The sequence below is a fragment of the Enhydra lutris genome, unplaced genomic scaffold, assembly GCF_002288905.1.
Source record: "Enhydra lutris kenyoni isolate GAN:26980312 unplaced genomic scaffold, ASM228890v2 scaffoldscaffold12, whole genome shotgun sequence".
Taxonomy (NCBI): Eukaryota; Metazoa; Chordata; class Mammalia; order Carnivora; family Mustelidae; genus Enhydra; species Enhydra lutris.
In genome coordinates this window covers 15,062,861-15,078,609 of record NW_019154096.1, presented here as the reverse complement: position 1 = coordinate 15,078,609, position 15,749 = coordinate 15,062,861, and the positions used below count along the sequence as shown (strand labels likewise).

General features: G+C 40.9%; 1 protein-coding gene and 1 long non-coding RNA gene across 2 annotated transcripts in view; one reads left to right on the top strand and one right to left on the bottom strand.

Annotated features, from left to right (window-relative positions):
• Positions 1–15,749, bottom strand: part of LOC111144689 — a 62,145-nt gene that overhangs the window by 1,896 nt on the left and 44,500 nt on the right. The gene's annotated exons all lie outside the window — the stretch shown is intronic.
• The window catches only part of LOC111144687 (ankyrin 3), a 334,097-nt gene that overhangs the window by 314,882 nt on the left and 3,466 nt on the right, over positions 1–15,749 (top strand). The window contains exon 43 of the mRNA XM_022499108.1: positions 6,202–6,282. Coding sequence (XP_022354816.1) covers positions 6,202–6,273 — 72 coding nt within the window. The 3' untranslated portion in view covers positions 6,274–6,282. The remainder of the gene's footprint in view (positions 1–6,201; positions 6,283–15,749) is intronic.

The window sequence follows — 15,749 nt, the reverse complement described above, 5'->3', positions numbered from 1 at the left end:
CACTGCCTTCTACCTGTCTTTCCCTCAACGCTACCTTCCTTCTCTTCTAGAACAAATTATAAAGGAATAACTTTTCCTAGACCAATTTAGGCACTTGGCCATTTAAATGTATCCAGTGGCATGGAACAGGGCAGTCATGGGCTGTCTCTCCTGGAAGTTATCTGATGGGACTGGAATGCTGAGAATTTGGCCTTGTTCATGGAGGTTGTCCAGCCTTGGGCTGGACCAGCATGTTTATACTGTTTGCCGTAGTCATCCCTCTAGCATATAGGCTCTCAGAGTTGAAAACTACTTTGGGGTTGTTCCTTCCCTCCCCCAACTATCTTGGGCTGCAGTGTCTACACCAGCAGGGGATGTGCTCAGGGCCTCATGACTGCAAGTCAAGGCCAATCTGTCTTCTTAGCCATTCAGTTTGTACAACTGATGGAGTATAATTTTATAGTTTTTTTCTTTAATTACATATCCACTTCTTATCAAGTTCATTTTTATTATTTTTTGGTTATTTTATACTGCCTATTTTTTACATTTTTTTTTACATTTTACATTACATATAATTTACATTTTTTTTTTACATTGACTCTTTTTTTACATTGACTATTTTCAAGTCCCTAAGGAATGAGTCAAGGGAACAAACTCTTCCAGTTGAGGGATTTTTAGATATTATAAGCACATCCATTTATTTCTATAATTTGAGAAATCACAATGGTTTCAAATGCTTAGAAGCATTTTAATTAGTAACTAGTAAATTAACTAGTCCTATGAGCTTTTTTATATAGCATTTGCTTAGCAAAGTCAGTGATTACAAAAGGGAAAACTTTAACTCACAGCCAAACTATTATGGGGTTTGGTAAGATTCAAATAACTGAATTATTATTATATAATTCAACTGTATTTTTATCTCTACTCTGAACATCTTTTACTAACTTTTGAATTAAGAGTTTACATATATGTTTTCCCCAAATCAAGCAATCAAAAGCATATAAAGTTTTATCTACTCATTCCATTTCCCAGTGGTAACCACTGTTTATGAGTTTCAGATTATTTTTATGTACATGTATTGATACGTGTATGAAATGTATGTATACATTATGTGCATGCATATGCACACACATCCCCAGCAAATGGGTTTCTCAGAATATAAAAATGGGTTACACCATCACATACTGCTTAATAACCTGCTAAGTTATATATATCTGTCACAACTGTGATATCCATCCCATTTGGGGGGAAAGTTTAAGTCCTAATGTTATAAACATCAGAGCAAATTGGTACATCTTGTGCTGTTATTCCCTCCTTTTATTCAAGGGCAGAGGAATAAAAATTATGAAATGCAATGCTTCCAGCAGAGGTCCAAAGGGAAGAACAGCTAGTCCTCATTAAGGTGGCCACCAGAATGCTACTGTGACACCATATGTGCTGTAATTTTCCTTTGAAATAGGAAAGAAAAAAGGGGGGGGTATTGCCAAAAATAGTGTCATCAACAAGACCTGGGGGGAAATTTTGCTCAGTTAAAAGTACAAACTGTTTTCTAGAACTTTAGGAACCAATTAGAGATTATTTTCTATCATTTCTGTCATTAAAGAAAGGCCCCCAAAAGACCTCCCCTTGGAAACACTTGGTCCCTAATATATTTGACAGAATTAAAGATGGATTATTTTTTTAGAACATGTTTCCTGACTCCTTACTGTCTTCCCTCTTCATCTAATCAGCTCCTAACTAATCCACTCCCCCAGTTTAGAGAGTTTTCACATCACCACACAACTTACTTTGGCCTTATTAAAGCACTAATTGACTGTATTTAATGGCCACTGAAGGGTGCCTGGGCGGCTCCGTCGGTTAAGCGGCTGCCTTCACCTCAGGTCGTGATCCCAGGGTCCTGGGATCAAGTCCCACATCAGGCTCCCTGCTCAGGAGAGAGCCTGCTTCTCCCTCTCTCTGTGCCTACTTGTGCTCTCTATCTCTCTGTCAAATAAATAAATAAAAATCTTTTTTAAAAATGGCCACTTAAGAGTAAGAGAGGTATCTTTATCTTTAGCCGTATACAAACAGTATGAATTTTCAATAGGAAGCATGAAAATGCCCCACATGCCAGAGTAGATCTCAACAACTTATATGACTTGTTATTTATAAATAGGCTTTGCTTTTTTCTAAGGCTATTAATATAAATCAAAATTCTTCACGTATTCTCTATGTTTATAAATATACCTTATTTCACATTCCTCTTAGCAACCATGCAAATAGTTAACTGGCATCATTCCCCACTAAAGAGTCCATTCATAACATATCCAGTAGGATTTTATTTTACTGGATTTTCCTGGGGTCCTCAAATTAGCTAACAGGCAAAGAGCTGGATATTTCCCAGAGTTAGCTCAAAAACATCTCATTTATTCATTTTTAAACTAGAAAGAAATATTGCCTGACCTTTTATTGGCTTTTCTGATGTCTTTATGCCTTCACTTTTTTTGTTTTGTTTTGTTTTAATGTAGGTGCCACACTCAGTGTGGAGCTCAGTGTGGGGCTTGAACTCATGCCCGTGAGATTAAGACCTGAACTGAGATCAAGAGTCAGACGCTTAACTAACTGAACCAGCAGGCACCCCATGCCTTTACTTTTATTTTTTCTTAAAGATTTTATTTATTTATTTGACAGAGAGAAAGAGATCCCAAGTAGGCAGAGAGGCAGGCAGAGAGAGGGGGGGAAGCAGGTTCCCTGCTGAACAGAGAGCCTGATGTGGGCTCTATCCCAGGACCCTGAGATCATGACCTGAGGCTAAGGCAGAAGCTTAACCCACTGAGCTACCCAGGTGCCCCTGCCTTTACTTTTAAAATAAAATAAAAAAATTTTTTTTTCACAACCACAGGAAACATAAATAACACTCCCATAAAAACTTGTTGCAGATTTTACTGCATTTAAGCCTGAGACCTCTACATTTTTCCAGTTCTCTTCACCCTCTTAACTGTGCTGCCGACTGAGCTACCCAGGCATCCCACATCTTACTTTTCTATACCACAGTGAGGAAAATGAATCCATGTCTTACCCAGTCATGACCTACAATCTCTAAGTATATAAAGTCACTTTGTAAAAAGAAAAGAATGAAAACAGAATTTTGTTAGCCAAACAAGATAACGTTTTAGTCTTTACTCTGCCATTGTACGACAGTGCACCTTTCTACTGGCTGTGACATAAAACATTCACAGAACTTTCTAACCCCTGGCTAGTGCTAACAAAATTATCAGAACTACTACCTTTTCTAGACCAATGACACTGAAAGAGTTAGAATCCTGGCTCTCCCAGAAATGTAGCGGTTGTTTCTGTGATCTGCCATTTTCCCTAAAAACAATAGCAGGGGAACAACTGCAGAACATGATTCTATAGCATTATCCAGGCCACACTTTCAGCAAGAAGTCTGACTAGCAGGTCACTAAGTCCCTAAACTAGGTCTGCACTGTTTGTCCCTGTTCCCCCAAACTATATGTGGCACTAACTGAAAGTTGAGTATCAGTGAAGAAGGTAATATATTGCAAATACGGCCCTACTTTGGCTGAGTGGTTTTTCTTATACAATCATAAGAGCCGATAGGGAAAGATGAAGGAACCATTCAAATCTACCAAGCTGGAAAATAGGCCCCTGCCATGGGGAGTTAAGACTTTATTCCATGTTTTGAAAGTCACCAGAGGAAGATCTTTCTAAATCAGTTAGCTGTCACTAGCGGAAAGATAACATCATCTTAAATTCCTTTAGTACTGATATTTTCTTTGTCTGTAGCCATGGAGATTAGATGATCTATCATCACATAAGACCCCTTCCCTTGAACACAGTAGTCAGAAACTACGTACTTCATCCAAGTCATTCCCATTTATTTGAAGACCCACAAAAGGCTCAGTTTTAAAGAAAAATAAAAAGGTTTTCTCTGTACTCTGAAATTTGCTTATTAAAAAAAGTCTATGTTACCCTTAGTAGATGAATTTTTAAATGAAAAAAAAAAACCTGACAAGGTCAGTAAATAACACCCCAACTAAGGGACCATCTTATTTTAGATTAAGCATAATGCAACCCAAAAATTATTTGAGAGATTTGGTAGGACTAATCAAGAGACACTGTGCTCAAAATGAGATGATCTAATCAGAGCTCTAATCATTGGCTAATTTTTTTTTTTTTCAACAAATGAACCCTTTTGGTTTATATATCCATGTGTAACTGTGTTTTATCATTCTTCCTTCTTGGAGTTGGCTGCTAACCATCTTTCTTGTACATATGTAAGGTTTAGTGCTTTGAATGTTGTTGGCTACTAAGTAACCATCAGAGGAGCCCACCTTTTCCCCTTGCCCAGGAGTAGCAAGTAGGATTTATACTTTCTTTTTCTAAAAGTCCACAGAGCATGTGTGTGGTGTATGGAGTGGTGTGGAGGTCTGTCCATCTAGTACGCTGCTAATCTCTATGCCACATCCTTTAGGGAGAGGAAGCAAAGAGCATTCCTGGTGAATCTGTCACAGAAGAACAGTTTACTGATGAAGAAGGCAACCTCATCACCAGAAAAGTAATCATCCTTGGAATTTTATGCTTCTCTTGGAATTTAGATTTTCTACTGTTTGTTTGCTGTAGCGCCCCCTCTTAAAATAGAAAACAGGAAAATCTCTGCTTCTCACTATTGCTTCCCACAGATCACTCGGAAAGTGATAAGACGAATTGCTCTCCCACAAGCGAGAAAGCATGATGACATGGTAATGAGGAGGGGCTGCCAAAGAAAAGTAGAGGATAAACGCTGTGTGAACTTTCTAGAACATGCTGCTAACAGGCTGGCGTCTGCAGTGTGGCAGCTTGAAGCATTTGCTGCTTTTGACACCCTGTGCATTTGATCAGGATGAAGGGAAAGGACTTATCTTCTTAACATTCCTTAACATTATATATTTTTTACTGTCTTTAGAGTTTTCACAGAGATAAGTTCATTTTTGGAGGGTAGAATGTGCTGGTTCGAGCATGTAAGAGAAATAAAACATAAACCCTCTCTCAGCACCAGCCTCCTGAGCAGTGCCCCAGTGCCTCTGCCTCCGCCTTACCTGCCCCTGCCTGAGGTGAGGAAGGAGGGCGCTCCCTTCCAGCAAATGTACAGGATTTAAATGTTAGAATGGCCAAAAGCTCAGTTCAAGATCCTTATATCAAATCTATACATTTTCCCTTTCCAGTGTGTTCTACAGGGAAATCAGAATTCCCTCATCTTAACCTGAGGAAGGTTCTCCTCTTTGGGTTTATAACAGCCCATTTCCGGCGGCCAGTGAAAGAACTAAACTCGCTGCTGGGCAGTGTAGCTCAGGAAATGTGTCTCCATCCCCCAGACAAAACATCTCTGGCTACTTGTCCTTTCTTTCCTTTTCTCCGATCTTTACAACCCTTTCATTTGGAAAATAGAAACTCCAATAGCCTGTGTTTACTTAAGAAAAAGTGAACTGAAAATTTCTCAAGACTAACTCAGAAAAGTGGAGAGGCTACTGCATTTCAGTAATAAAGCAGGTGAACGTGGAGGATCTGTACAACTTTGATCTCAGAGAAAAGTGTCCCTGGTGCTCAATGAAGAGAGGTCTTGTTTTATGGACAATGGATGCCCTCTTGATCTGGAGTAAAAGGCGGGGGTTGGTGATTCCACAGATTTAAAAAAAAAAAAAATCCCTCAGATCAGCAACATTTCCATGGTGTTTAGTTCATGATTCGTGCTTTCCTGAGGAATTTTAGTCTCAACACAACAGATCCCTTAAAATTCTGTTGGCTTGAGAAGAAATAAATTATAATTCACTAATTTTTTTTAGAATTGGAGTTTGGGTGCCTTGAGGGCTTTGGTGATGATTACTACAAAAAGTGAACAGGCTGCTCATTTTTTTTTTAACTAAACTTTTTAAAAATTTTGTTTATTACTATTTGTTATTTTTATTATCACTAACCTTTTATTTATTACTAACCTATTGAGTTCTTGTGAAGCATAGTTCTGTTACTGTATTCATTCTGACAGCGCTCTCTAGCTTGCCTCCATGATGCTAGGCCGTGTGGTTAAGCCAAATGGATTGTGTGTATTTTGGGACATGAGGTGACAAAGTGCTTTCAACTGTGTTTCACTTACCTTAATCCAGCCTCAAGGGACCAGAATGGGAACCGCTCTATAACTAGAATTCTTTTACTATGAAATCTTAATGCGTATATTCCTTTTTACAGCAGGGAGAAGGTTATAAGGTGAAGACAACAAAGAAGGAAATCCGGCATGTGGAAAAGAAGAGCCATTCATAACAGTAAACGGTTAGTCAAGGCGATAGGTGTGCTCATATCGGCAACAGTTGGCCTTAACTTCCTGTGAAATCTCTCATTTCACTGGATAAGTGATTCAGATCTCCCCACCCCTCTCCCTCTCTTTTTCACTGAGTTCCAGCTTTGAATACCCAGTGTGAAGCTGTTGGAGTTTTTGTATCTATGTACACATCCATACGCACACTAAAACTCAGTTCACAGTCCATAAACTTCCTCCTCACAAATGAGTCAGGAATTTAAATGTAAATGGTGTTTGCAGAAGCAAATGTAAATAGTGACATTTGAGTCTCCTCAAAGAGTGCAATGTGGTAGCATTCTACAACCTAACAGGAAAACTTCTGGCAATAAATAATTCTGACAGATGTGCTCTCAGATATGTGTAGATCGAGCCTTTCACTATTTTAGCACAATGGCATCTGACAATTTAATTTTGGTGAAATAGAGCAGTTGCCAAGTTTAAATGAAATGACTGGGATCCCTATATACTACTTGGTGTATCTTATATAAACCAAAGCAAATTAAATAGGAGGTTAATGGACTACTATTTTTTTTTAAGTTAAATGTTTGGTATGCTTTGTGTGAATTTGTCTGAACTTTTCTTCATAGACGAGGGTATTTTCCTTAACATTGTTTTCTAAGTTTTACATTGTCCTATTATTTTCTACATGGTTACAATTAGTAAAGGTAACTTGGGGTGAAAAAGCAGATGAAGCTTTGAAAAGAAATTTGAAAACTTCTCCCTAAGTCTGTGAGGTGAAGTAGCATGATTTCTTGAGGGCTGCGCACGAGCAGTTTTCTCAGCCCTGTTGGTCCAAATGAAAAGAACAAATAGATTCCAGTTTGCCTCTCTCTCTCCTTTTTTTTTTTTTTTACTTGCTCATTTGTTTTATTTCTTAGATTCCACATATGAGTAAAGTCATATGGTATTTGTGTTTCTCTGGCTTATTTTACTTAGCATAATACTCTCTAGCTCCATGTTGTTGCAAATGACAAGACTTAAAACATTCTTTTTTATGAATGAGTAGTAGTCCATTGTGTATATAGATACCACATCTTTTTTTTTTTTTTTTCTTCTCAGATTTAGGATTAGGGTGAGGGCATGTGCCTAATATTGCAGGCCCAGATAAATTCCTAGCCCCTTTATCTCAAAAAACCTTACCATGTGTTTATTCATTCCAAGATTTATTTCACTTCCTTTCATGAGGCTTTCTGCATAGGTACTGAGAAACTCTTAATAAACAACGTTCATGTAGTACTTACCCTCACTGAGCTTACGTTGTGGAGATTTAATATTAACCAGTCCTAACTGGTCACATCCATATTAACTGGCACTGACACAACTACCGAGAACTGTGGAACATTCTGGAAATAATAATATTTACTACATATTACGCCTCCAAGTGTTCCATGCTGCTCTTCATTTAATTCTCACAGTCAACCTTTTTGGAGAGATGGCTTTATCACTCCCATGTCAGAGGGGAGGAAACAGGGCCCAAACTGCCCAATGTCACATAGATGAAAAGTGGCAGAAATAGGATACCAACCTTCCACCAGAGCCAACACTCTCAACCATGTTGACGGGAGACTTGACAGGGTCTGAGGTGACAGAGAGGGTACCCTTGAGAAGGTGATATTTGAGCTCAGTGTAAAAGACTGCTCGGGACGTGACTAGGTGGAGGAGGGGAGTTAGATGGTGTCTGGGCCACCTTCTAGGCAGACAGCAGCACTGTGCAAAGGCTAGATGGGGAGGGGAGGACCGAAAAGGAGGAGCCGTGACAACCCGTCAGTGCCACTGGCAGAGAGTTTGGCCCTTGGGTCTGCAGAGGTAGGAGAGGCGGGAGTGTTCAAGCCTCCGGAGCCTCTCTGTAGGGATTCTGGTCTGTCACTAAAGGCAGAAGGAAAGTTGTGCAAAGTCTCGGGTTGGGGGTGTGTGTGACTGAATGTACATTCAGCATCACTCGCTCTAGCAGCAAGCAGAGAATGAACTGAAGGTGGCAAGAGCGAATGGGCAGAAAACCGAATACGAAGCTCTTGTGGACACTGGCTTGGGCTGTGAGGATGGTAAGAGGCAGGCTGGGTCAGGAGCCATCGACATGGCTTGCTTTTCATGCTGGGTGAGAGAGGAGGAAATGACCCCGGGGATCAGTGCCATGGTATCTGGAATGAACCCACTTCTTCATGCCTTACAGCCCAGCCTGGGGCAAGACACACACATACACAGGAGCTGCCTAAAACATGGAGCGTGAGTCTCCGGTCTTGAGTTAGTCCCCATAAGCCCTTGGGAGTGACACGTGGAATGAATCTAGAAGAGAGTTCAGTCAGCTGCAGGATGCACCTCAGAGTTCACCAGCTGCATTGGTCTGCCTCAGATGCTGGCTGGGAGAGAACCAGGAAAGTAGCCCCCACCCACTGAGCCATTTTTCCAGAGCCACGTGTGCCCATATCTATGAGTAAATGATGCCCAAAAAATACATCCGTGCTGTTCTTCTAGGTCCTTCTGAGTAAACGAATACAGACAGGATATGGTCACTAAATGTACAAGAGCCCTTCAAATGACAAATAACCTACCCTGTAAAGAAGCTGGCAGGGCTTTGGCTCACTTGCCCCCCACTCAAAGGAGAGAGAAATTCAGGTAGAAGTTACAGGAATGTGAAAATAACTCCAGCCTAAGGCAAACTTCACGCATCAGAGAGAGAGCACAGTGATTTGACTGTAAGCCTCACATTACTCTCCAGGGTGATTATTTACCTTCCTGAAGTGAACTGAGGAAATGAGTCCAAGAAAACCACCTGAAATTCCAGGAGACTGAATGTGTGCTCTGGAAAAATCAATTTGCAAATATATTGAGAGTTTTTATAGCTCTGCTGCCTGCCTTTTTTTTTTTTTAAATAAAACAACTAAGAAATGGAATGCTGCCCAGTTTCACTGAGTCTCAGATGGGTGACATCAAAATTTCTATTTTCCATTTTAGAACCAGTTTTATTTTGAGCTATAAGAACCCTGCACCCACTTTTCTTTAATACCGAGTCACAGCCATCCTGTTTTTAATGTAAGGGAAAAGCAAATGGCTTACAATAGCTATACAGATTTGTACATAGTATGTAGTGATTTATAGTTTTACAAAGTACTTTTACATTTTTGTCTTATTTAATCCTTCAAACATGCCTCTAGAGAGGTCAGGCCAATTTTTTTGCTGCTTTCTATAGACAGATATTTGAGGACTCAGAGAGGTCAAGGACATTTCTACTGTCACACAGCCTGATTGATAGAACTAGGACTTAAACTCAAGGTGACTGATACTCTACCTACTGCCCTTTCTGTGGCACTTAGCTGCATCTCTAAAATTATTTATGAATAATAGTCATGTTCTAGCAAATGATTACTTATGCCTGGTACTAGGTAAGATCATTACATACATTACCACATATAATCCCCCAAACAATGCTATAAGGTAAGTACTACTATCTCTTTTTTATTAGTGAGGAGATTGAGATTTAGAAAAGTTAAATGATTTACTCAAAGTCCTACAGAGCTGATGAACAAAAGAACAAAATTTGAACTTATCCAGAACCTAGGTTCTTTACTACTACTCATATTCATAGTTAAGTAGTATTTGATGTTGATTAAAGACCTAAAAGCAAATTTGAATCAAATAAATGTCCATAGGCAAACGGTAATAAATTACACAATGAAAATACTCAGATTTTTGTTCTTTTTAAAAATAAAGCAGAACTTCATTTTTAAGGTAGCCATAATCTCCAAGTGTTTATTTCATAAACACCATTAGAAGGCTGATTAGTAAGGTTGTAACAAGGGAAGGTTCCCAGGCATAAACTGTCAAGGACTGTGAAACAGCTGTATCCCGAACCTCTTTTGGGGGAAATGCTCAGGTCTCACAGCCTTCTGGAAGCTGAGTGTGACAACAGGGCCCCTGCTTAACACTTTGGAGCCAGAAGTGACACATTTTTTTCATTCCTTCAAAAAATGTTGGAGCTTCCACATGTCTACAAGTGGAAAGGGAGATGTACGATGGTGAAGAAAACTTCCACGGTCCCTGTCCTTCCTAATGTCTCAGCCTGCAAGGGGGAACGAGATGGGACAGATGTTGGAAGGCTGAAAATACAAAATCCAAGATCCAGTAAAAGAATATGCAGAGACATAGTTAGACCTTTGGTGGCTGGGGAATGTCGCTCAGAAATCATGACATTTAGAGCACCTGGCTGGCTCTCTCCATGGTGCATGTGACTTGATTTCAGGGTTATAAGTTCGAGCCCCACATTGGGTGTAGAGATTACTTAAAAATAAAATCTTTAAAAAAAGTCATTTAAACGGAGACTTCATAGGTGGGACCAACCATGAAGAGAAGGGGGAAGAGGATCCAAGCGAAGGTTAAAACGTGTGCAGGGCCCTTGAGGGGGGAAAGGCCCAGCACAGTTGAGGAAACATAAGAAGATATGCACCCCAGCACCCAGTGAGCTGGTGGTGGCTGGGGCAGGCACGAGATGTCGTAAGGGAGGGATGCATCATCACAGGCCAGAGGACAGGCTTTTGATGTCATTCTAAAAGAATGTGAAGCCCCTGAAGGCTTATAACCCAGAGCCTGAGCCGACTGTTTTTCTAAGCACATAGGCAATGTCGAGAATGGGTTGGTTGGAGGGAAACAAGAATAAACCGAAGGAGACTGGTCAGGCCCCCTAGGCCATAAGCCCAGGGCTAGGACCTGGGCAGTAGTTTTAGGAAAATCAACAGGTGGGTTAGCTTGAGGGGAGGATGAGAAGACGGTTGAGTCAAGAATGACTCCCAGAAAAAAATAAAATAAAAATAATTTTTAAAAAAAAGAATGACTCCCAGGTTTCGGCTTATACAGCTGGGTTGGAGAGAAAGGAACAGAAGCAGAATAGGTTTTAAAAAGAACATCAAGCATTCAGGCTGGGACTTGGGTTTAAGGGTGCCTGGGAGCCATCCAAGTACTGTGTTAGGTACACAAATCTGGAGCTCTGAAGAAAGGTTGGGGCTGATCTGTAAAAATCATGAGAGTACTCCCTGAAGAGATAAGTGCTGAATACCAGAGAATAGATGTGATCCTCCAGGGAGGGGGTCAAGGGGAGCAAAGAAGAAGCTCGGGACTGAGTCCCAAGGAGTAAGATTTTGAAGAGGAATAGGACTTAAAAGGTTGTCCTGACTTCTGCTGTAGAAATCTCTGGACTCTTCTGTATCCTCTCATCTAAGATCGCTTACAGGTTCAGCCTCAGCCCTCCAGCATACTTGCTTGGTTTTACCTCAGGATCCCTCAGTCCATGCAGTTCCGTGGCAATGGATGAGAGAAATGTTCCTATAATGTAGATTAGCTAACAAGCTTTTATAATAGGTAACCACGCGCATTTAGAGCCCCTTTACTTCTTAGCAACTAGGTGGAAAGGCTTGTGACACACCGTGTAAGTGGTAGGGAGGGTACAAGGCTGTAAGACATTTTCTTCAGTTTGATGTTATTATCTGAGAGAACTCCTGCCCGTTGTAACTTTACATTCTAGTCCAAGGGGCACCCAGGACCATAAGTCACACCAATCAAAATACATAAATGTAGTAAAAGAGAGAAACAACATGCTCAGGGCACCCACTGGAAGATACAATTACCTCCAAGAGAGGGGATCTTTTTTTTTAAGATTTTATTTATTTATTTGACAGAGAGAGATCACAAGTAAACAGAGAGGCAGGCAGAGAGAGAGGGAAGCAGGCTCCCCGCTGAGCAGAGAGCCCGATGCGGGACTCGATCCCAGGACCCTGAGATCATGACCTGAGCCAAAGGCAGCAGCTTAACCCACTGAGCCACCCAGGCGCCCCGAGAGGGGATCTTTTAAACTTTCTTGGAAGGGTGTATTTGAACTAGTTTTGTAGAATAGCATTTGGTACAGGGCGGTGTGGAGGGTCATGCGAGCTTCACTCAGGAGTTTGGTCCTTATCCTGGATACAGTTGGGCACCCCTGGAGGCTTTGTGTAGAATAGTATGATCAGATAAGATGTAGGTAACCCTAGCAGTAATAGAGGGAGAAGGGAGTCTGAACACAAGGGCCTCGGTTCTGAGACACCGATGAGGGCCTGAAGTGGGGCAGAGAGAATGAAAAGGAGAGAACAGATTTGAGGAACTAGATGAGTTCTGTGTTGGGAGGGAAGGGTGAGAGTTGAAGACAATAGGGTTGCTTGTATGTAGGTAATCATTTAACAGAACCATAAAACCTAAGACCACAAAAACAAAATTAGGGCTTGATGTAGCCTGGATGACTCGTAGATGGTCAGCACGCAGAACCGAGCTACGTGAACTTAGCCAGGTTCTGTGCCTTAATCTCTTCACCTCTACTGGGATAAGAATAACATACCTTGAGGAGTTGTTGGGAGCATTGACTGAATTAATACAAGTAAATCATTTCAAATAGCGACAGGCAAGCCCCTAGTAAACACTTGGTAAGTTCCGCTGTTAGTAGAATTAAGACAGCCTGGATCAGGGTGCCTGGGTGGCTCAGTGGATTAAAGCCTCTGCCTTCAGCTCAGGTCATGATCCCAGGGTCCTGGGATCGAGCCCCGCATCAGGCTCTCTGCCTAGCAGGGAGCCTGCTTCCTCCACTCTCTCTGCCTGCCTCTTTGCCTGCTTGTGATCTTTGTCTGTCAAATAAATAAATAAATCTTAAAAAAAAAAAAAAGACAGCCTAGATCAGCGGCAGGTAGACAATGACGTGGGGGGTCCCCAGAGGGAACCCTGGGAGAAGTCGGAACAGCAGCATCACTGACATTCTCTGAGAAACCAGGGATAACTGAAAGTATTCTGAAGTATAAGCTAAGATCCCATTCAGAGAAATTCCAGGGGAAATTAGTAAGACCGGCATTCTCATTCCTCTTTACTAACAAATGAAGAGAGAGAGAGACAATACCCTGGTGGTCATAGTTAATGACAGGTCTGGATTTTAACCCAGCAGATTCTCCTGATTCTGCTTCCCAGAAGTCCGAGATGCAGCCTGAATTTCTTCACTCCTAAAGATTTTCCCTGAATTTATTTGGCGCAGATATGTTTTATATAGTTTTGTTTTTCTTTTTTTAAAGATTTTATTTATTTATTTGACAGAGGCAGGGAGAGAGAGAACACAACAAGCAGGGGGAGTGGGAGAGGGAGAAGCAGGCTTCCTTCTGAGCAGGGAGCCCGATGCAGGGCTCGATCCCAGGACCCTGGGCACGACAGAGCCACCCAGGTACCCCATGTTTTTATTTTTCTTAACCTTTAAAAAAATCCCTCATTAACCAAAACCCTTGGCTTTGATATGAAGAGCAAGGGTTCTGGAGTCAGGTGGCTTGTCTTCTGTTTCTGGCTCTAATGTGTACTAAGTGTGCAAACTTGTGTTTGTTTTAAAGCGCTGAGCTCTACTTCCTTATCAGTAAAATGGAGGATATAATAATACATTATGTTATTAATATTAAATGAGCTAAGCCACTCTACAACAGTGCCTAGCCTGTAACATTTAATAAGAATAGCCGTACAACTTTATTAGTGCTCTATGTTTTTTGCGACCAGAATATAGATCAATATTTTCCCTGAATTTTTTTTTAACTGGCCCTATTTTAAAGATCACAAGTCACTAGAAAAAAAAAAAAAAAAACTCAAAAAAGCCCCACTTATTGGTAGTAATTGAACAAATCTACAGGAAACTGGGAATTATTTTTAAATTGCACTGTAGTTTATTAAGATTACATGGAGTAACTAGAATTAGTGCTTGGGAAAGAAATGTTCGTAGCCGCATGACTTCTGTAATAAGAGACAGAGAAGGGAAGGGAAGAGAGATGGGTTGGAAGAGAAAGGAATAGAGTAACAAATCTGTGTTCTCAGTAGGCTATAAGGAAGGCGCATCAGAAAAGGCTTTCTTTCCTAAAGCCATGGCAAGCGAAGTCTTTAAAGATGAGTAAGAGTTACCCTGACAAAGCGATCTCCTTAGGGAGAGCACAGTCTGCACTTGCATGGAGATGACATTTGACACAAACTTGAAGGATAGAGAGGAGTTAGATACAGGTGGAGATTAGGGAAGAAAAATACAAGTACAGGTGGATACAAAATCAGGAGCAAAGAAAAGGAAGTTAGAAACCTGCGTGTTGATGCCTGGCGTGCAGTTTAGCTCCTCCTAGTGTGGTCTGTGGAGTATCGACACCCCCTGGAAGTCGTGTTAGAAATGCAGCGTCTCTGGGTTGACTCTGACCTTCTGAATCAGAATCCACATTTGAAGATCCCTTCGGTGATACATGAGGACATTAAGCTTTGAGAAGCAGTGTTCTAGAATAGATCACTGGGTCTTAAACTTTTTTGAACATTCAGATAATCTAGAGAGTTTTTTCAATGTTTTTTGATGTTGGGCTCCACCCCAAGAAATTCCAAATAAATTGGCATGGGATGTGCCCTGGCTACTGGGGTTTTTTGTTTTTGTTTTTGTTTTTAAGCCTCCCCAGGTCATTCTAACATTCACCCAAGTTTGAGAACCACTGGAAATTGTGGAACAAAGCTTTTCACTGAAGATTCGTAGGCACTGAGACTGATAGGGCTGAACTGCTGAGAGCTTCCTGTATCAAGCTAAGATGAGTGATTTGTGTTTTTTCAGATGGGGACTAGGGGCCAAAGAAACCACAAGGAAATGGTGGTTCTGGGTGCCTTGAGTGGTTCAGTGGGTTAAGCCTCTGCCTTCGGCTCAGGTTATGATCCCAGGGTCCTGGGATGGAGTCTCTTATCGGGCTCCCTGCTCAGCAAGGAGCCTGCTTCCCCCTTTCCCTCTGCCTGCCTCTCTGCCTACTTGTGATATCTCTCTCTCTCTCTCTCTCTCTGTCAAATAAGTAAATAAAATAAAAAAAAAAAAAAGAAAAACGAAAGAAACAAAGAAATGGTGGTTGTAAGCTCAAGCATATGCCTGACTTGAAAATGGGTATGGGAAGCACAACATTCATCTGTGAAATGTAAACTGCCATGAAAATCCACTGCATAGCTGTTTTTCTATACATGAAAAATGTTTCTTAAAATTAAAAAAGAAATTATAGTGAAATGACTAAAGTTATTTTCTGAGTTGGTTTCTACTATCTTTGGGTTTGAAAAACATGCAAAACCCAAAGATTCCTAAATGCAGAGGCTTCTGTCTCAGATGTACTACCTAAACCCACAAAGGGAAAAGGACTCAAATTCTATTTCTGTGGCTCCTGCCCCCTCACTTTTCCATCAGATGGCGCTCTCGTCACAAAAAGGTGCTCATCCTTTTTGTAGAACGCTGTACTTGGTATAAATTCTTTTGTCCAATGAATGACCTTCCACACTCTGATTGCATGACCAAGAACAAGAGTGATTTACAAGGGGAACTCACTCCCAATCTTTTTTTTTTTTTTGAACTATCACCTAAATCCTACCGGAATATAAATGGGTATAATGAATAGCATTTTTTTTT